The 22,315-nt window shown below is 42.7% G+C and overlaps 1 protein-coding gene across 1 annotated transcript in view; it reads right to left on the bottom strand.

Moving 5' to 3' along the window:
- CCDC3 (coiled-coil domain containing 3) overlaps window positions 1-17,180 on the bottom strand; it is a 99,677-nt gene extending 82,497 nt beyond the window's left edge. The window contains exons 1-2 of the mRNA XM_024129686.2: window positions 16,631-17,180; window positions 12,472-12,646 (exon numbers count right to left, since the gene is read on the bottom strand). Of these exons, the coding sequence (XP_023985454.1) occupies window positions 12,472-12,646; window positions 16,631-17,004 (549 nt within the window). The 5' untranslated portion in view covers window positions 17,005-17,180. The remainder of the gene's footprint in view (window positions 1-12,471; window positions 12,647-16,630) is intronic.
- Window positions 17,181-22,315: the final 5,135 nt, after the last annotated feature.

Below are 22,315 nucleotides of genomic sequence, written 5' to 3'. Positions count from 1 at the left end.
CATCACTAATCATTAGAGAAATGCAAACCAAAACTACAATGAGGTATCACCTCACGCCGGTCAGAATGGCCATCATCAAAAAATCTACAAACAATAAATCCTGGAGAGAGTGTGGAGAAAAGGGAACCTTCCTGTACTGTTGGTGGGAATGTAGATTGATACAGCCACTATGGAGAACAGTATGGAGGTTCCTAAAAAAACTAAAAATGGAACTACCATACAACCCAGCAATCCCACTACTGGGCATATACCCTGAGAAAACCATAATTCAAAAAGAGTCATAGGGGCTTCCCTGGTGGCACAGAGGTTAAGAATCCACCTTCCAATGCAGGGGACACGGGTTCAAGCCCTGGTCCGGGAAGATCCCACATGCTGCAGAGCAGCTAGGCCTGGGGGCTACAACTACTGAGCCTGCACTCTAGGGCCCACAAGCCACAGATACTGAGCCCATGCACCACAACTACTGAAGCCTGCACGCCTAGAGCCCGTGCTCCACAACAAGAGAAGCCACTGCAACGAGAAGCCTGTCAACACAACTAAAGAAAGCCCACACACAGCAACGAAGACCCAACACCACCAAAAATAAATTAAAAAAAAAAAAAAAGTCATGCACTACAATGTTCACTGCAGCTCTATTTACAGTAGCCAAGACATGGAAGCAACCTAAGTGTCCATCAACAGATGAATGGATAAAGAAGATGTGGCACATATATACAACGGAATATTACTCAGCCAAAAAAGGAAATGAAATTGAGTTATTTGTACTGAGGTGGATGGACCTAGAGACTGTCATAAAGAGGGAAGCAAGTCAGAAAGAGAAAAACAAATAACCTATGCTAACACATATATATGGAATCTAAAAAAAAAAAAAAAAATGGTTCTGAAGAACCTAAGGGCAGGACAGGAATAAAGACGCAGGCATAGAGAATGGACCTGAGGATACGGGGGGGAAGGGTAAGCTGGGATGAAGTGAGAGAGTGGCATGGACATATATACACTACCAAATGTAAAACAGATAGCTAGTGGGAAGTGGCCACATAGCACCGGGAGATCAGCTCAGTGCTTTGTGTCCACCTAGAGGGGTGGGATAGGGAGGGTTGGAGGGAGACGCAAGATGGAGGAGATATGGGGATGTATGTATATGTATAGCTGATTCACTTTTTATACAGCAGAAACTAACACACCATTGTAAAGCAATTATACTCCAATAAAGATGTTAAAAAAAAGACAAAGGTATCAAAACCTATCCATACAAAATAAAACACAGCACAAAACATTGAAGATAGCAAGAGAGAAAAACATGGGAAAAGGAACTATAAGACAAACAAAAAACAGTTAACAAAATGCCAATAGTAAATCCTTATCAATAATCACTTTAAATGTAAATGGACTAAACTCCCCAATACGAAGATATGGGATAGCCGAATACATACAAAAATTAAGATATAATTGTATTGGGGACTTCCCTGGTGGCACAGTAGTTGAGAATCCGCCTGTCAACGCAGGGGACACGGGTTCAAGCCCTGTTCCAGGAAGATCCCAATGCCGCAGAGCAACTAAGCCCGTGTGCCACAACTACTGAGCCTGCGCTCTAGTGCCCGCAAGCCACAACTACAGAGCCCTCACACAACTACTGATGCCCGTGCGCCTAGATCCCATGCTCCGCAACAAGAGAAGCCACCACAATGAGAAGCCCGCGCACCTCAACGAAGAATTGCCCCCACTCGCCGCAACTAGAGAAAGCCTGCATGCAGCAACGAAGACCCAACATAGCCAAAAATAAATAAATAAAATAAATTTATTTTAAAAAGAGATACAATTGTATTGTATCTAGAAGAAACTCACTTTAGATTCAAAGGCACATTGACTGAAGGTGAAGGAATGGAAAAGGATATTCCATGTGAAAGATAACCAAAAGAAAGTAGGAGTGACTATCCTAATATCAGACAAAGTAGGTTTTAAAAGCTGTCTCTAGAAATAAAGGTCAGTACATAATCATAAAGTGGTCAGTTCTATAGGAAGATATAATAATTGTAAATATATATGCACTCAATGTGAGAACACCTAAGTATACAAAATATTGACAAATCCAAAGGAGAAAGTGATAGAATACAATAATAGTAGGAGACTTCAGTATCCCACTTTCACAATGGAGGTAACACTTAGATGCAGAATCAATTAAGAGTGGACTTGAACAACAGTATAGACCAAAAGGACCTAACAGACATACAGAAAACTTTTCACCCAACAGCAGGAGAGTACACATTCTTTTCAAGTGCACACAGATATTCTCCAGGATATATCACATTTTAAGTAACAAACAAGTCTTAACAAATTTAAAGAGATTAAAAGTATACCAAGAATCTTTTCGAAACACAATGGAATAATCAATAATAGAAGGAAAAGAAGAGAAATTCACAAATACACCGAAATTAAACAACACACACTTGAATAACCAATGGATCAAAAGGGAATTTTTTGAAATCTTGAAACAAATGAAAATGAAAACACAACATACCAAAACCTATGGGATGCAGTAAAAGCAGTACTAAGAGAAAAGTTTAGAGTGATAAATGCCTATATTATAAAAGAAGATCTCTAATAAGAACCTAAATTTACACCTTAAGGAACTACAGAAGAACTAAACCCAAAGTTATCAGAGGAAAAAAATAATAAAGAACAGAGAAGAAATAAACCAAATAGAGACTAGAAAATAACAGAAAAGAAAAGTTGATTTTTTGAAAGAAATAAGCAAAATCAATAAACCCTTACCTAAACTAAGAAGGAAAGAGAGGAGACTGAAATAAATACAGAAATGAAAGCAACATTACAATAGATACCTCAGAAGTAAGAATGATCATTAGGGACTATTTATGAACAATTATGTGAACAAATTGGAAAACCTAGAAGAAATAAATTCTGAGAAACCTACAACTTGTCAATACTGAAACAAGAAGAAACAGAAAAACTAAACACACCAGTAACAAATAAGGAGATTCAAACAGTAATAAAAAGACTCCCCAAAGCAAAAAGCCTAGGACCAAATGGGTTCAAAGCTGAATTCTACCAACATTCAAAGAAGAATTAACACCAATCCTTCTTAAACTCATCCAAAAAATAGGAGAGGGAATACTTCCAAACTCATTTTATGACAGCAGCCTCACCTAATATCATAGCTAGACAAAGTCACTGCAAGAATAGAAAACTACTGACCAATATCTCTGATGCCCACAGATGCAAAAATCTTCAATAAAATACTAGCACACTGAATTCAACAATGTATCAAAAAGATTATACACCATGACCAAATGATATTTATCCCTGGGATGGAAGGTTGGTTTAACATATGGAAATCAAGGTAATACAGCACATTAACAAAATGAACAATTTGAAATACATGATCATCTCAGTACGCAGAAAAAGCACTTGACAAAGTTCAACACCCATTCACGACAAAAACTCTCAATAAAATAAGTATAAAATAAATTTCCTCAACGCAATAAAGGCCATTTATGAAAAGCCCATGGCTAACATCATAATCAATGGGGAAAACAGAAAGCTTTTCCTACTCTTGCCAATTCTATTAAGCATAATGCTGGAAGTACTAGCAAGAAAAGACATAAAAGGCATCTAAATTGGAACAAAGGAAGTAAAATTATCTCTGTTTGCAGATGTCATGATTCTATATGTAGAAAACCCTGAAGACTCCACACACAAAAGAATTAGAATATATGAATCCAGTAAAGTTGCAGGATACAAAATCAACATATGCCAAAAAAAGCAGTTGTACTTCTTTACACCAACAACAATCTATCTGAAAAGGAAACGAGGAAAACAATCCTATATATGATAGCCCCCAAAAGAACAAAATACCTAGGAATAAATTTAACCAAGGAAGTGAAAGGATCTATGCACTGAAAACTTTATAAGATTGATGAGAGAAAGACAAAAAAATCAATAGAGAGATATCCCATATTCATGGATTGGAAGAATTAATATTGCTAAAATGCCCATATTACCCAAAGTGATGTAGAGATTCAAAGCCATCATTATCAAAATTTCAATGGCATTTTTCACAAAAATGGAAAAAACAATTCTAAAATTTGTGTAGAACTACAAAAGATCTTGAATAGTCAAAGCCATCTTGAAAAAAGAACAAAGCTGGAGGCATCATGGTTGCTGATTTCAAATCATATTACAAAGCTATAGTAATTAAAACAGTATGATACAGGCATAAAAACAGACCAGTGGAATAGAATTGAGAGCCCAGAAATAAATCCACACACGTACAGTCCACTAGTCTTCAGTAAAGATGCCAAGGACACACAAGGGGGAAGAATAGTTTCTTTAATACATTGTGGGGCTTCCCTGGTGGCACAGTGGTTAAGAATCTGCTTGCCAATGCAGGAGACACGGGTTCAAGCCCTGGTTCAGGAAGATCCCATGTGCTGCGGAGCAACTAAGCCCATGCACCATAACTACTAAGCCTGCGCTCTAGAGCCTGCGAGCCACAACTACTGAGCCCGCGCACCACAACTACTGAAGCCCACGTGCCTAGAGCCTGTGCTCCGCAACAAGAAAAGCCATCATAATGAAAAGCCCGTGCACCACAACAAAGAGTAGCCCCCGCTCGCCTCAACTAGAGAGGGCCCGCGTGCCTCAGTGAAGACCCAGTGTAGCCAAAAATAAACAAATAAATAAATAAGTTTATTTTTTAAAAAATACATTGTGTTGGGAAAACTGGATTCACATGCAGATGAATGAAATTGGACCCTTATCTCACACCATATACACAAATTAATTCAAAATAAAGACTAAAAGGTAAGACCTGAAACTAGAAAAAGAAACTTCTTGACGTTGGTGTGGGCCATAATTTTCTAGATAGGACCCCAAAAGCACAGTCAACAAAAGCAAAAATTGATAAATTGGATTGCATCAAAATAAAAAGCTTCTGTACAACAAAGGAATCAATAAAATGCAAGGGCAACCTATGGATTGGGAGAAAATAATTTGCAAACCATCTATCTGGTCCAAAATATACAAGGAACTCATACAAGTAAATAGCAAAACAAACAACCTGATTTAAAAATGGATGAAGGAATTGAACAGACAGACAAATGGCCAACTAATCATCAGGGAAATGCAAACCAAAGCCATAATGGGATATCGCCTCATGCCTGTCACAATGGCTAGTGTCCAAAAAATGAAAGATAACATGTGTGAGCAAGGATATGGAGAAAAGGGAACACTTGTACACTGTTGGTGGGAATGTAAATTGATGCAGTCATTATGGGCAACAGTCCAAATGGAGGGTCCTCAAAAAATGAAAAATAGAACTACCATCCAGCAAACTCTCTTCTGAGTATATACACAAAGAAAATGAAATCAGTACCTTTAAGAAATCAGTACCATGTTCACTGAATCATTAATCACAATAGTCAAGACATGGAAACAACCTGTGTCCATCAGCAAGTGCATGAAGATAAATGTGGTATATACACATACAATGGAATATTATTCAGCCATGAAAAAGAAGGAAATCCTGCCATTTGTGACAATACAGATGGACCTTGAGAGCATCATGTTTAGTGAGATAAGTCAGAAAAAGACAAATACTGTTTGGTCTCACTTATATGTAGAATTTTTTTTTAAACCCACAATGAGATAGCACCACATATCTATTAGAATATCCTTTTTTTTTTTTAACTGACAATACCTAGTACTGATGAGAATGCAGAACAACTGGAAATCGCTTACAGGGCTAATGCAAATGCAAAATGGTACACTCACCCTGGAAAACAGTTTCGCATTTTCTGATAAATTTAAACATACACTTACCTTATGATCCAGCAAACCCATCCAAGGTATTTACTCAAGAGAAACGAAAATTTATTTTCATACAAAAACCATACATCTCTATTTAGAGCAGCTCCAGTAGCCTAAAACTGGAAACAACCCAAGTATCTCTAACTGCTGAATGGATAAATAAAACTGTGGTACAGCCCTATAGCAGAATATTCCTAAGCAATAAAAAAGGAGTGAACTACAGATACAAAAAACACAGACAAATCTCAAGTGCTAAATAAAAGAAGCCTAACTAAAAAAAAAAAAAAAAAAAAAAAAAAAAAGCAACATACATGATTCTATTCACATGACAGGAGTTGAGGTTGGGGAAGGGTCTGACTATATGGCAGCAGCTCAGGGGAGGGTTTTGGCTATGATGGAACTTTTCTATATTGTGGTTGTAGTTGTGATTATACAACCATGTGTATCTGTCAAAACATAACGGTACATGAAAAAGAGTGACTTCTGCTACATGTGGAGTTTAAATATTAATTTAGAAACTAGAAATAGAGAGGGAGAAAGAGGAGGCCTCTGCTTACTAAGGCCTCAGAGCTCCCTGAATGAGAGATAATACATTCAACAAATGTGTAAGACACCATAAAAACATACCAAATATACAATAGTGAATAAAACAGATATCCCTTCCCTCGAGTAGTTTAGTCTACTTGGGAAGACAGCATCTGATGACTAGGAAAACAGGGACCAAGAGGCTTTGAACAGGATGGCTGCCATCTTTATTTATTTTGGATGGCTGCCATCCTTAAACACAACAGCCGCCCCCCGCTCCCACCCAGCTGTTCTGCCCCCTTCACCTGCAGCCTCATCTGTATTCAAGCCTCCACAGCCAAACGTCCTGAAGGAGTTGCCCACTCCCACTATCTCCATATCCTCTTGTCCCACTCTCTCCTCACACCCCACAACCTAGATTCTCCTCCCTCACTCTATGGAACTGTCCTCATCTCTGCCACCAAAGTCGAGTGGTTACTTGACTTCATCTTACTTGACTTCTCAACAGCTTTTGGCTCTGTCGATCACTTATCCTTCTGGAGACATTCTGTGCCGTTGACTCTCCTAGTTTTCCTCGTACCGGTCTGACTGCTCCTTCTCCACCAGTGTTAGCATTCTGCACCACTCAGTCCTACCCTAGGGCTTCTACTCTTACTCTAAGCCCTCTCCCATGGAAGTCTCATCCGTGTCCAGTTTCAGCTGACACCTAGTTATCGATCAGACACAAAGGTATATCTTCTACTCAGAGCTCTTCTCAAAGCTCCAAAGTTACAGACCCAACCACCCATTCAAGATCTCACATGGATGGCTCAAGGGCACCTCAACTCAACATGTCCAACCCTAGACTCATGAATTCCCTACCAAACCTGTCCTATCCCCATTTATCAGTGTTAGTCCTGGCATGCAGTCAGCCAGGAACACAGGAGTTATCTTTGACCCTCCCACCTATTGTACCACCCAAATCCAAACCGTCATGAACATCTACTGATTTTATTTCCTAAATCTCTCTCAAGTTTGCCTACATCGCTCCACCCCTATTGCCTCCACCCTGGTCCAACATCTATCTGGTAGCTTTCTAACAACCACTACCTGTTCTTACCATATCACCTGGATCCCCTCCAACCAATCCAGTTCCCTACTCCTGCCACTTTGGGTGGTGTGTGTGTGTGTGTGTGTGTGTGTGTGTGAGAATTTGCTCCCATCACCCCTTGCTTTCAAAACATCAAGGGTTTCCCATTACTGTAGAACAAAGCCCAGTCCTCACCAGGATCTATTGATCGCTGCATGGTCTGACCCCACCTACTGCTCTGGCCTCATTCTTCTCACTCACTCCCTTTCCTCCAGCCACAGGAGCTTTCTTTGGTTTCCTCAAAGGCACCATGGACCCTGCTACCACAGAGCCTTTGCACAGATTCTTCTCCCTCTCTGGATTGCTCTCATTTCCCAGTTACCCCAACATTAACTAAGATAACTCCTCATCCATCAGATTTTAGTCCCAGTATCAATTCAGCAGAAAAGGCTTTCTTTACCCCTAAGTCTAGATCAGACACCCTGATTATTTCCTTTCTTTTCCTTGGAGCATCGATTTCCATTTTAAATTATAAAGTCATTAACGTGGTCTTTTGATTGTGTTCACCCTCAACACTAAGACTATAAACTTCATGAGATCAGGGACTTTGTATTTTGCTCAACACTGAAACTCTAGTATCTAACACAGCAGCTGCCTCATGGTAGGCACTCAATAAATATTTGCTAAAGTTTGGACTTGGGACTTCCCTGGTGGTCCAGTGGTAAAGAATCTGCCTTACAATGGAGGGGACGCAGGTTCGATCCCTGGTCAGGGAACTAAGATCCCACATGCCACGGGGCAACTAAGCCCGAGTGCCATAACTACTGAGTTCGTGCGCCTCAACTAGAGCCCATGTGCTGCAAACTAGAGAGCCCACGCACTCTGGAACCTTCGCGCCACAACTACAGAGCCCACATGCCCTGGAGCCCGCGCGCCACAACGAAAGATCCCGCATGCCTCAACGAAGATCCCACATGCCGCAACTAAGACCTGATGCAGCCAAAAAAATATAAAATAAAATAAATAAGTAAATAATTGATCTTAAAAAAAAAGATTGGACTCAACAATCCCACAAAATGAGGTATGTATAATGTTATACATGTCCACGCTCTATGTAATATCAATGAATTGGAAACAGCGTAACTATCTATCGACAGGGGACTTGATTAAATATATACAGCGAGGCATTCATACAATGGAATACTATGCAGCAATTTAAAGCAACTTACATGCATTGATATGGAAGATTTTTAAGATCTACTTATGAATAAAGCAGGGCACAGCAAAGTGTGAATAGTGCAGTGCCACTGGTGTCAGACGACAATAAATCATGTTTGAATTGTTTGTTGTATGAGAATACTCATCGAACGTTTACAAGAAACTGTTAACAGTGGTTACTTGTTTGGAGGGTAGGTGGGAACTGGGTGGATGGGTGTCAGAGGTGGGAGAAAAAAACTCTACTGACTACCATTTTGTACTTTGAGATTTCGGAATCCACATGAACATGGTTTATAATTCAGTAAACGATTTTTTTTTAAGTGCTCCCTGGCTGGAACCCAATAAGTTCTATTGAATGAATTACAGCACACATGACAGTTGTTCCCATCTCCAACACATATGCCTGTCACCACTGCTACCACCACTCTGCCACTGCCCTGGGAAAAAGCAGGAAGCTTTTTTAAAGCTACATATCCTTTAAATTTTAAAGCCCTACTTTCTAATTACCGATTTACAGTCATCGTTCTTTATACTTGACAAAGTGCTTTCAAACATGTGCTCTAATTAGGTCCTTATAACAACCTGAGACAGTGTATATGTTTTTAGCCCCATTTTATAGATGAGAAAACTGAGGTTGTGAGAAATTAAGGGTCCTGCCTGAGGTCAGGCCTCTGGAAATGGCTGAGCCAATCTCAATCTCCTGATGAAAAGTCGACGTTCTTTCTGATGCAGCTTGGAGGATGACAACTCCGCCACCATCCTTCCTGACTCCAAAATGGGAAAAAAGAAAGATGGCAGCAGGTCTTTCACAGATTTTACTTCAATCCCATGACATTCTAGAACACTGTGGATCAGTCTGGGTATTGGTCCTAGGGGACAGGACTTGCTGAGAGGGGAAAACAGACAACTTCTGTTTCGATTGTTACACTCACCCAGCAGGGAAGAAAGGAAGGAAAATCTTCTTGGCTGGTGCGGAGAGAACCCTGCCAGAAAATGGGATGGATGCTCTAACTTGCCAAAGACATCCCCCGCAGTCCCATTAACACCATGATACTGCACCAGAGAGGCACTAAACACTTAGGAACGCTGCTGATTTCCTGGCAACTATTGAAAGCAAGACTGTGTTTCTACTGTCTGAGGCGTGGGTGGGACGTTTGAGGATGGAACTAGAGAACGGGAGGATTTGGCTGCTGAGGATGAGCTGCGGGTCACCCTGGGGGTGCATCACAAAAAGTCTCCCTACAGAAGATTTTCCTCTGGTTCCATTTCTTAACCTCCAGATGGACCCTAGAGTCCCAGATTCATGTGATGCTCTGAGAGAGTGAGAACTATGAGAGAAAAGAATGAGATGTGCCCTTCACAACCAGCGCCTAGGTCCACCGTTCAAGCTGACTGGGGGTTTAGAGAAGAGCAACAGCAACAGTGGAAAGGACGAGAACTCAGTGTTCCTCCAGGATTTATCATCATCTAAGATATGGCACGTAGTTCAAGAAAGCCATGTTAACGTGAGACATCCAAGGCCATTCATAAAGGTCTCAGAACAAACGAAGGGTTCATGTGTTCCGATTAGCAAGAGTCTAACTGGAGTAAAAAGGTGACCTGCACAGCTCCTCTGATCCCTCCTAAGACGGAGAACCCACCACCTTAGGAAAAACATAGCTTCTGATGTAATATGATGTGTTTATCCTGCGGAGGAGAGAAAATAGCATGCTCACCTTCAGACAGAAAAGGCAGAGAATTTTTAGCCTTTTTTGGAAGAAAGGAGCAAGTAATTGTCAATAACTCTTCATCTAACTCTGAGATCTTCAATTCACAGCTACTTTAATCACTCCAGAGGCCATAAAAATTTCTCAAGGAGTGTCGTAAAAAGTAAATGCTAACATTTACCAGAAAGCCGACTTAGTTTTAGTTTAAACCTAAATTCTCAAAAGAACTAGCTAATGTAGTTTAGCTCTAATGTGGTACATTTCAAAATGGACCATGGATAAAAATGGAAAGAGCCAAGGTGTTGAAAAGTACAAGGTCCATAAACTGCCTTCAGCTACACAGCAGCTCAGCAATCTGGAACAATTAATTTTCCTCCCCAGAAGCTTCTGACTCTTAGAGCAAATGCCCACGCCCACCCTTTGTTGTCTAAGAGACCAGGGTGATGAAAGGGAAAAGGAATTCTCCCCAAGATCAACATCTGACCACCAGAAATAGGACTGCCTTCACACTGAAACAATTCTCCATGGTCCTATTTTTCTACTTTTTTTCTAACGATGGAAAAATCTAATTCCAGGGAAATGTTAATAGCTTCATTATGTGACCACAGGGCTAATCAGTTATATAGCTAAAGAGTTTGGGGGCTAAGGTATAAGGTATTTTGGGAACAACATCTGATCTCTTGATATAAATCTATTGTTACCAAGGATTTAGTAGTTTAAGCAAAACTCCCACAGGATGGAGACCCAAAGGACCGAGACTAAAAGGATTTCATTCGGAACATGCTAAGGACTGACCCAGGCTGGGGATACTCAGGCTGATACTTGGTAGGTCCAGTTCAATGCGGGGTGGGTGCCAGCACAGATGAAGAGCAGAAAAACAAACTAACAAACAGGTGCTTGGAACCATGTTGGGAGCAAAATAGAAGACAGGCACTCAGAAAATTCTGGCAAACCATGGGGGAAGGGTCAGAGGAGTCTAGATCTCTGTCAGTAGAGTAGGCCTAAGGAAGGAACCCTTGGTCATGTTAAGGAAGTAAGAATCAACATTTTTCCTTAGCTGGACGCACCTGCCCATCATGAGAACGGTTTCTGGGCAAAGAACATGAAGAAAGCCTCCAGGTGCCAGGGAGCCCTGGGCAGAAGGTAAGGAGGTTTGGGCAAACAAGGCTGCTCCCCTGGGCCAATCCACCAGACAAGAGAAAGTCACATCCCCCAAGGCCACCGCAGATAGGAGAAAAGAAGGAAGCCACCTAACATGTGCAAATTGACCCATAAAAAAAGTCCTTGTTTCAGGGGACACCCACATCCCCACAGCAGAACTCTCTCCAGTGGTCTGTCACATGGTCCTAAAAACATCTCAGATGGGAGACTGGGAGCCATGGGCCACCACCTCCCCTGACCTGGTCCCACCATCACCACAGGTCTACTGTGGCAATGCCACTGCTCTGGGAAAGTGACAGTCCTCAAAATGTCCCCACAACTCTGGCAACTGCCTCAGATTGAAAGATCCCTTTTATATTTTCATGCCCCAAACTGCCCGACCCTTACATTGCACAATTACCTTGGTCACACTGTACCTCTACGTCTTGGCAACTGTAGATAAGAATCATAAAAGTGTTAGCTATGATAATTATTTAATTCCATTTCCTTAAGGGCTTTTTCTTTCCTCTTAGAAAATTCCTTAGAGCCCTATGCTATCAATAATAATGATAATAATAGTGGTAGTAGTCATAATAGCGCACGTGTATTGAGCACTTACTGTGCTAAGTACTGTGCTAAGGGCTTTACACATTTCCATTTCCTGCCTAGTTAAATCATGTCCCATCAGCCCCACGGGGTAGCTGCTACTATTGTTTCCATTTTACAGAAGAGGAAACTGAGGCACAGTGTGCCAACCTTCACCCCACCTTGTTCCCTCACTTGGTGAGGAACCCCACGCCAAACAGTAAAGCCTCAGAAATCCAAAGTTTATGAGCAGTGTCTGTTAACGGCTGGCAGGGAAGGGAGGAAAATACTCTTTGGTCTGGGTTTTTGGAAGAGGACTCTTGACTCCCTTGGTCACAAAATGCACACAAGATGTAGCTACGCTATTATTTTGCTGTAGCTCAGGGTACAGCCAATTCTTACCCTAGTGTCTTCTTGGACCTCCCAGTCACCGGAGAAAGTTGCCAGTTGCTGCCCTTGGGAACAGTTTGAAAACTGGAAAAGGCTGGAAAACATCCTTCTGTTCTCTTGAGTGTCTGGAAAGATGGCATCTTGGAAATTGACTCCGTGAGGCAAGAGGTTATAATTTTCATCCATCCTAATGGAAAAAAAGGAAAAAAGCAGAGCTGTAGACTGGATACCTATGGGGTGTACCATCCTGAATCAAGAGTCAACAGAAGACTGTGACAGCGTTGCCAATTTTATGACAATGTCTTTTTTTTAATTAAAGTATTGTTGATTTACAATGTTGTGCTAATTTCTGCTGTATAGCAAAGTGACTCAGTTATACACATATATGTACTTTTAAAAATATTCTTCTCCATTATGGTTTATCCCAGGAGACTGGATATAGTTCCCTGTGCTATACAGTAGGACCATGTTGTTTCTCCATTCTAAGTGTAATAGTTTGCATCTACTAGCCCCAAACACTCAGTCCATCCCTCTCCCTTCCCCCCATCCTCCTGGGCAACAAGAAGTCTATTCTCTTTATCTGTGAGTCTGTTTCTGGTTTGTGGACAGATTCACTTATGCCATATTTTAGATTCCACATGTAAGCGATATCATATAGTATTTGTCTTTCTCTTTCTGACTTACTTCAATTAGTATGATAATCTCTAGTTACACCCATGTTGCTGCAAATAGCATTATTTCGTTCTTTTTTATGGCTGAGTAGCATTCCATTGTATATATACCACATCTTCTTTACTCATTCATCTGTCGATGGACATTTAGGTTGTTTCTACGTCTTGGCTATTGTGAAGAGCGCTGCTATGAACATAGGGGTGCATGTATCTTTTTGAATTATAGTCTTGTCCGTGTATATGCCCAGGAGTGGGATTACTGGATCATATGGTAGCTCTATTTTTCGTTTTCTGAGGAACCTTCATACTGTTTTTCATAGTGGCTGTACCAACTTACATTCCCACCAACAGTGTAGGAGGGTTCCCTTTTCTCCACACCTTCTCCAGCATTTGTTATTTGTAGACATTTTAATGATGGCCATTCTGACCGGCATGAGGTGGTACCTCACTGTAGTTTTGATTTGCTTTTCTCTAATAATTAGTGACACTCAGCAGCTTTTCATGTGCCTCCTGGCCATCTGCATGTCTTCTTTGGAGAAATGTCTGTTAAGGTCTTCTGCCCATTTTTTTGATTGGGTTGTTTTTTGTTGAGTTGTATGAGCTGTTTTTATACTTTGGAGATTAAGCCCTTGTCTGTCACATCATTTGCAAATATTTTCTCCCATTCCATAGGCTGTCTTTTCTTTTCTTTTTTTTTAATGGCTTCTTTTGCTGTGCAAAAGCTTGATTTTGATGAGGTCCCGTTTGTTTATATTTGTTTTTATTTCTATTGCCTTGGGAAACTGACCTAAGAAAACATTGGCACGGTTTATGTCAGAGAATGTTTTGCCTATGCTCTCTTCTAGTTTTATGGTGTCATGTCTTATGTTTATGAGAGACAGTCTCATAAAGGCGCAAAGTCTCTAAGCCATTTTATTTTTGTGCATGGTGTGAGGGTGCGTTCTAACTTCATTGATTTAGATGCAGCTGCCAATTATACGACAATGTCTTACATGGCTCTCATTAGAGGAGTGACTTTGTTTCTCTGCCTCACATCACATGAGTCTATTCTTAAGGTTTTCAAACAATGTGAGTTGGGGAATGGGGGAGTGCGCACATGTGTCTGTGTCTATTTGTGTCTCCCAAGTGGCCTTCTCAGAGTGTTTCTTGGTGAAAGGAAAGCCAGTTGTAATGAGCCGGGATTCAAGTCCTACCGTTGCTACTTATCTCCTGTCTGACACAAAGTGAATTTCTTCAGTTCTCTAAGCTCCAATTTACAATCTATAAAAAGAGGGTGACAACAGCACCTTATTATTTAATGGTGGCGTAAGGATTGCATTTTAAAAAGTAAGTAAAGCATCTGGCACAGAGTGAGGACAGTATGAAAGTTAGTTAACATTTTTACAGAGCCTCATGTAAAGTACCTCTTGGCAAGATAAAGTCAAGAAAAGGAAAAGGAGAGATGGGAGTTACCCTCCAGCCCAAAGGGGACATGTAGGGGTCACCAGGGAGTCTCCACTGCCACTTTCTCCTGTGACACTGACCAGAATCTTTTCTCTTCTCAGTGGGTCCCAGAATAACAGAAGAGGAATGATTTGTATGCAGTTGTTAACACACATCAGGGCAACACAACCCTGAGAAATAGAAATCTGTCAGACTACCATTTGACTCTGTATTTCTGCCCTAACGTTTTATAAACATGTCAGAGCAAAAGATGAAAGAGTTGGCTGACCACCGCAGAGCCAGCAGACAAAACCATATTTCATTATAAAATCGGAAAAGAAAATAATGTCTTCTCAAGTACTCCAGCTCTTTTTTCTTGGGAAAATAAAGTTTTATTGTTGAATAGTTTTATAGCTGGGTTCCCAGTGTTTTCCCTAAATAAAGGCATGAAAAAAATCTCTGTGAAGTTCCTCCGTATCAAGAAGACACTGTCTCACTCCTTGCTGGCTTCATTTAGAAACTGTACTTCTCAAGCAATTTTAAAATATTCAGCTTAATCTAGCTAAACCACCCAAGCCAACACAAAGCACGCCATGTATTCTAAACTTAGATATTCTGGCTTCAATATGGAAAACATGTGTTGACATGAGCTTACCGACGGCCCTCTGTGGGACTTACTGTTTTCTTTCTCAGTGACATGAAATCTCGAGAGCTAAAAGTGAGTCTGCAGGCCAAGGTCATGGTCATTCCATATATCCTTACTGCTACTCCAGGGGCTGGGAAGACTGGATCTATTGCCCATCACAGCCGTGGATTCACTCGCTATCTTGATAGATACGTTAGATTCCATTTTGAGGTTCTGTATCGGTCTTCTCCTTCAACTGGAGACAACCAATGCATTTAGGGTTCCACCTGCTGTTTTTTATTTCAAACTTCAGTTGAACCCATCGTCTGAATTCTTATCCACACGCATTTCATCGTGACCACAAGACCAACTTTCATGGAACTGCACGAGATTCCAGGAGTCTCCAATCAGACAGGGCGTCTTACCTAATTCACCTCTGTATTCTTCAAAGCCCTGTGACACCCCGCCTCCCCGCCCCAAGCCCTTACCGCCCCCCAGGTCCCTCCTCCATAAACCTTTGCTTTTTCGAAGAGCCTGGCATTGAGGTCTGCTGGCAGCTGATATGAGCTAACACGAGTGAAACAAAAGGACAACAGCTGGGTTGCATTCCACACCATTCCCATCTTGGCATTTAAGCAGGTGCGCAGAATAGAGTAACTATTCGTTCCCCATCTAACCTGAACCAGGTGTTTTGCATGAGTTACTGTGTTTTAGTCTCAACCAGCCTTGTTTCTCACATTATGAAGGTGAGGCTATTGAGGTTCTGGACAAGGTCAGTAACTTGCTCAAAATCATAGGGAGAGCAGAATTCCAGCAACAGTCTGATTTCAAAGGGGTTTTGTTTTGACCACCGCCCAGCCCAAACTACTCCCACCGAATCCAGTATAAAATATAGGGTCCCACCTATATTAGAGTTCCACCAAAATTACGGTTCCACCTCTTCTTTATTTCAAACTTGAGTCGAAGCCATCACCTGAATTCTTATCCACAAGCATTTCATCTGGACTGAACCAACTTTCATGGAACTCAATCAGAGAGGGCTCCTGCCTGATTTACCTTTATATTCCTCAAAGCACTGTGACCAGGGTCTCCCCGCCCACCCCCCAGAGCGCCCCCCGCCCCCCCGGCATAAACCTTTGCTCTCTGGAATAGGCTGGCTACTTGTTGCTGGAAACCACCTAGAGCTTTTGTCTGAAACACTCTTCCGTCCTTTAAGCGCAGAAATCATCCCTCTTTGCCAAGCCTTAGCCAGAGGTACCCAGGATGTTGTAGACACGTCGGGAGGAGCAGGAAAGAGTCGAGTACGGGAAGGAGCGCCCAAGGCATCATCTAACATCGCACGCACGGCCAGGATCCCGTGGGAGGTCCTGATCCGGCTCCGAATAAAGGTGACCTCGGTTGGTCACACGCAAATGGCCGAGGGGGTGGTGTGGGCGGGAGGTGGCGGGCTCACCTGAGGAAGAAGAAGTAGGAGTAATCCTGGACCACGGTGTGGGAGTGACAGGAGAAGTAGCCCAGGCCGGTGAGGTTGAGCCTGGAGCCCGCGGGCACCTCGAGCATGCTGCCCCACGCCTGGTCGCACAGCATCTCGATCTCGGCCGAGTAGAAGAGCCCCGCCTCGCCGGCCTCGTACTGCCAGGGCAGGTAGTTGTACAGGCCGTGCACCTCTTGGTGCAGCGCCAGCACCTTGGCGTACACGATGATCTCGGCCAGCTCGGCGCGGCAGCCCTCGCTCAGGGGTCTCCACTCCGAGGGCAGCTGGCAGCTGCGGGAGGTCCCCAGCCGGCCGGCCAGGCAGAGCGCGGCGAGCAGCAGCGAGCGCAGCATGCCGGCGGCGGGGCGAGCGGCGGGACCGGCCGGGTGGGCGCTGCGCCCGAGGCGCACTAGCCGGGGCGCATGGCGGGGAGGCCCGGGGCGGAGCTGGGGCGCCGGTGGCGTCGGGGAGCCCGGAGCGCCCGGCCCACGGCGCCGCCCCGCCGGCCGGGGAAGCGCAGCCCTCGGCGCTCGGCGCGCCGCTCCCTCCGCCGCCAGGATCAGCCGCTGGCCCTCGCCCGTGACGCTTTAAAAAGGCCGCGGGGAGGGCCGACCGCCGCCTCCTGCTGCCCCCCGCGGCTGGGGCGTGGGCGGCGGCGGGAGGGGCGGAGGCGGGACGCGGGCCAAGGGCGCGCGAAGCTCTGGAGACGCGGGGCGCTGGACCCGTAGCGCCGGGCTCCGCGGAAAAGCCAGGGCTGGGAGCGGCGGCCCAGCCCTCTTGCAGCGCCCCGCGGACCGACTGGTCGAAGCTTTCCAGGCGCAAAGCCTGTTCCAGATGTGGCATCTTAGAATGATCGCTGTCAATTGCCATGATTACGCTGTATACGTTTTTGCATTTTCTGTAGTTCATTTAGAGTCAAATACATAGAAATCTAACTTTACCATCGCAGAGGTCAACTAGGAAATTCAATGTGATATAACAAACTTTTCTGGATTCATTCATTCTCTCTCTCTCTCTCTCCCCACCCCCCCTTATTTTTTAATAATGCTCTTAGGAAAGCCTTAAAGATTTGAAAAGCCAAAGCCAGACTGCTCTGATTTTTTCCTACAGTTACATGATTTCAAGTTTTACATAATTCCTACATTCAGATTCTGAATATCCTTCACCTGAGAAATAAATTCAGAAGTAAATTCCAAACAGCTTTTCACAAGTCAATGAGTGGCTGTGAGGAAAGCCAAACTCCAGTTAAGTCTTTCCTCCTAAACTCAGCAGTTCCTTTTAATCTCCAAATTGCCTTAATTGTTCCTAATGTAGTAAGAAGAAAAAAGGATATTATTTATAAATATGTACTATTTTATATAGGCAATACACATACATAATACCATGCATATAATATACATATCATGCATATGTCATACACATTATATAATATATATTTATAATAAATTTATAAGCAAAACTGCCTTCAAATGGAAGGCTCTTTGTTCTGCAAGCATATTAACCAGGGTATCTGCAAGTGTAAATCTTAGAATCCAGCTGAATTCTTCTCTGTACTGAAGGGACGAGTTCTTAGGGAATTCTGGAAGGAAAGGTAAAGAGAAAAGAGTATAGAGAAGCAGGAGAGAAAATTCCAAGGCTGGGCCTCACCTCCCATGATCGCCAAATTTTCTTACTGTGATCCCTGAATCTTCGGTTAGGACAACTAAATTCGTGAGTGCTTCTTGTGACTGAAGTTTTTGAAAGGCAACTCTGGGGCACAGATCCAGCCAGTGTGGGACAAGGAATGGGGAGGAAGAGTTTGTGAAAAGGGCAGCCTCAGGGAACCAGAAGACATCTTAGGGAGGGCTTCGGCATCCCAAGAAGTGGAATGACCAGGACTCCAGCCTGTGCTGCCCAGCTCCTGAGAGAATGGAAGGCTCCAGCCGACATGAGGTCACACTAATCCAGAATCTGATCAGTGACTCAATGGACCAAATTCTTATTCCTACAAAATCATCTGTGATGGGCCTAAAAGAAGAAAGAAATAAGAGTAAGAGCTCCTCACAGATAATAACTAACCCCTGCATAGCTAGTAGTCAGCCTGAGGCCTCAATTAATTTTGTAGAAACAGTAGCTATATTGAGGGAAGCAAGTGGACAGTAGTCCCGATGGTATATGACTCCTCACGACGACCCCGCCCCCCATGGTAGGTACCAGACTTTCCCACGATGGGGAAATGGTATTGCAGGATGGCATCAGATGTCGTACTTCAGGACTGCTCATTTGTCTCTCACTGAAAATGTGAGTTAAAACATTTCATAGTGTCACTGTCTTAGTCTGATCAGGCTGCCATAGCAAAATACCATAGCCTGAGGGGCTTAAACAACAGACATTTATTTCTCACAGTTCTGGAGGCTGGAAGTCCAAGATCAAGGTCCCAGCAGGATTGGTTTCTGGTGTGGTTGCTCTTCCAGGCTAGTATCCGGCCGCCTCCCCTCTGCGCCCTCACACGGCCTTCCTTCTGTGTACCTGCAGAGGGAGAGAAATCTCTGGTGTCTCGTCCTCCTCTTGTAAGGACACCAGTCCTATCAGATTAGATCACCACCCTTGTGAACTCATTTAACCTTAATTACTTCCCTAAAGGTCCTATCTCCAAATACAGTCTCACTGGTGGTTAAGGCTTTAAGATATGAATGTAGGGCAGGGAGGAGGGGGCGGGAACAGGGGACACAATTCAATCCATAAGTTATTTAGCAGGTGTTCTGCAGGTTTGCTAGAGAAAAAGAGAGAGAGGATATAAAAGGGTTTATATTCCTGGCAAGCCGACCTAGAGCAAGCACTGCCAAATTATAATATTAACAACTGCTAACATTTATTCATCGCTTACTATGGGCCAAGCACCATTGTAAGGACTTTGCATATTGTAATGCTCCAAACAACACTTTGAAGTAGGTACTGCTTATATAGAATAGATAACTAGTAAGAACCTACTGTATAGCACAGGGAACTCTATTCACTACTCTGTAATGACCTATATGGGAACAGAATCTAAAAAAGAGTGGATATCTGTGTATGTATAACTGACTCACTTTGCTGTACAGCAGAAACTAACACAACACTGTAAGTCAACTATACTCCAATTTAAAAAAATTAATTTAAGAAAAAGCAGGTACTGCTATCATCCTCATTTTAGAGATAAGGGACTTAAGAACAGAGAGGTTAATTGACTTACTAAGATCACAGAGCTAGAAAGTGACTGAGCCAGGATTCAAACCCCAGCATCAAATTCCAGAGTCCATGCACTTAACTACAGCATTAAAATATGGACAAAACAAGCAATGTTTTAAAGGCATGAGTGGGCCCTTTATCAAGAAGTAAGTAGAGTATATGAACAATAATAACCTTCGCAGAATCACCAGATATGGTTAAATGAGGGTGTAATTGGACTAACGTTAATTTTGTTTTAACCAGCAGCCCTGCTCTATAAGTTATTAAGTTTATTTTAAGTTAGTGCTATAACTTATGCAGACAAGAGAATAAGGAAGTTTTTCTTTTTAATTGTATCTTCAGGTGCTTCGGAGGCCTGGAAAACATTTGTCCATTTCTACAGACCTTAAAACCCTGACTTTTCTTTCCATTTAGATGAACAAATAAATAAAAATCAGTATGCACGGCTGATGTCTCTCTTGTTGTATAAACTTGACAGAATCAAAACTCTTCCAATACTGCCCAGAATGTATTTTCCAGACACGAGGGCCTTTGAGAGGTTGTCCTTCTCCTGGATTCTTCACAGACACAGTCATGCTCTTCTTCTCTGTAAAGTCTAGCAGAGGGCCTCGCTGATTGGGGTTCTTCATCTGGAGCCCTGGGTGTGAGTGTCCCCTGGTGAGCAGCTCCTCTTTGGGGACTAAGAACTCCAAACAGGCAGAGCTCAAGGTAGTCGGGATGGGAAGCAAAAACTCTATGACTGAATCTATGGGTTCAGTGTCAAACAAGCCACTTCCACCCCTGGATTCCAAGACCCGTATAGTCTGGCTACGGGGGAGATAGCACCATATATGTTCTCTGTTTCAAACGTGTACAATATCCTTCACAGCATTTACAATATCCTTTAAGATAGCACCCCATCCCTTCAGGAGGTTGACTCCCATCTGACACAGGAACTGAGTCTTCAAAAGCCATTACATTGTATCAGTAAGCTTTCAAAATTTGCTCAGTTGCTTCTAGGTGATGTAGTACATGGCTAGACCAGTTAATTCCATGGCCAAGAGCCCACTACTGCATTCGCTTTGCTGTGAGAGGAGAGATGCTATGGAAGTCATTGATCAGAAGCAATGCTACGGAAAGTACCATGACAGTGAATAAGGTGCTCTTTGGTCCACAGATAGTGCTTCTGGCAGAAGCATTGTAGGGCAGGGAAGGCGCATCCACACCTAGAATGTATCTACTCCATTGAGGACAAGTCTCTGCTCCCTCCAAGATGGAAGAGGTCCAGTGTAGACAACCTGCCACCAGGGCATCAGTATTGATCTCTGGTGCTGACATAGTAAGCCCTCAGCATTGGTGTTAGCAGGGTCAGCCTTAGTAAGGTAAGTTCAGAAACACGAAGTGAGCAAATACTGTTCGAAAAATCGCACAGATAGACTTGCTCAACACAGGGTTGCCACAAACCTTCGATTTGCAAAAAGACATAATATCTGTAAAGCACAGTAAAGTGAAGCATAATGAAACAATATACGCCTGTATCCTAAATATATATAAATGTAGATATATCCTAACATATATATTATATATTCTAATATATATACATATATCTCGTATTGGTGATACATATAATATATATATTCATCTGTTTCTCTGGTGATGCCTAACACATATCCAATCAAACCACTATCAACTGCCCAAGAGTTGGTATCCATCTGTACTACTGGCGATCTCTCAGTCTGGACACTGTGTACAACTAAATATGTTGCTCAGAGTTCTCCCCATGGGAAGGTTTTCCCTCACCAGCGTCCTTCAGCATCAACCCTGAGTGGCAGGCACTGAGTGATACTAGCATACAAGACAGAACACTCTGTAAACCAGGCTTATAGTTGATTCTATAGGTGGGTCCAAGTAGCACATTCAAATGTGATATATACAGTCGACCCCTGAACAACAGGGGTTTGAACTACACTGAGCTTGAGTTTGAGTCCTCTTATAAGGGGATTTTTTTCAAAGAATATGTATTATGTTTTGTGGGACCTATCTCCCACCTTCTAATGTACAGACACACTACTCAGGCCTCTGAAGTATCTGCTACTTTATGAACATCAAATCTAATCATCATAATGTCATCAGTGAGCTTGGAGTATGATGTTTTGTGGAATGTCAAGATAATCAAGATCTGTCCAGAATAATATGACAGAGAGTAGAATTGGTATAGCCGGGAGGCAAAACTGTGAAAGTGCACTGTTAGCCCTGACAAGTAAAAGCAAACTGTTTCTGGTGGCCTTTACAACTTGGTATAGAGAAAAGGGCATACACCAGGTCAGTAGCTGCAAAGCAAGTGCTCAAGAACATGTCAATTTGCTCCAGGAAAGTTACTACATCTGGGGCAGCACGTGGAGTTTTAGTCACCACTTCATTAAGTTTATAGTAGGCATCACTCATTCTTCAAGATCAGTGTGACACACTCCACGGCCC

The sequence above is a fragment of the Physeter macrocephalus genome, chromosome 11, assembly GCF_002837175.3.
Source record: "Physeter macrocephalus isolate SW-GA chromosome 11, ASM283717v5, whole genome shotgun sequence".
Lineage (NCBI taxonomy): Eukaryota > Metazoa > Chordata > Mammalia > Artiodactyla > Physeteridae > Physeter > Physeter macrocephalus.
Note: the sequence above shows the minus strand (reverse complement) of the source record. Positions and strands in the feature narration are given on the sequence as shown.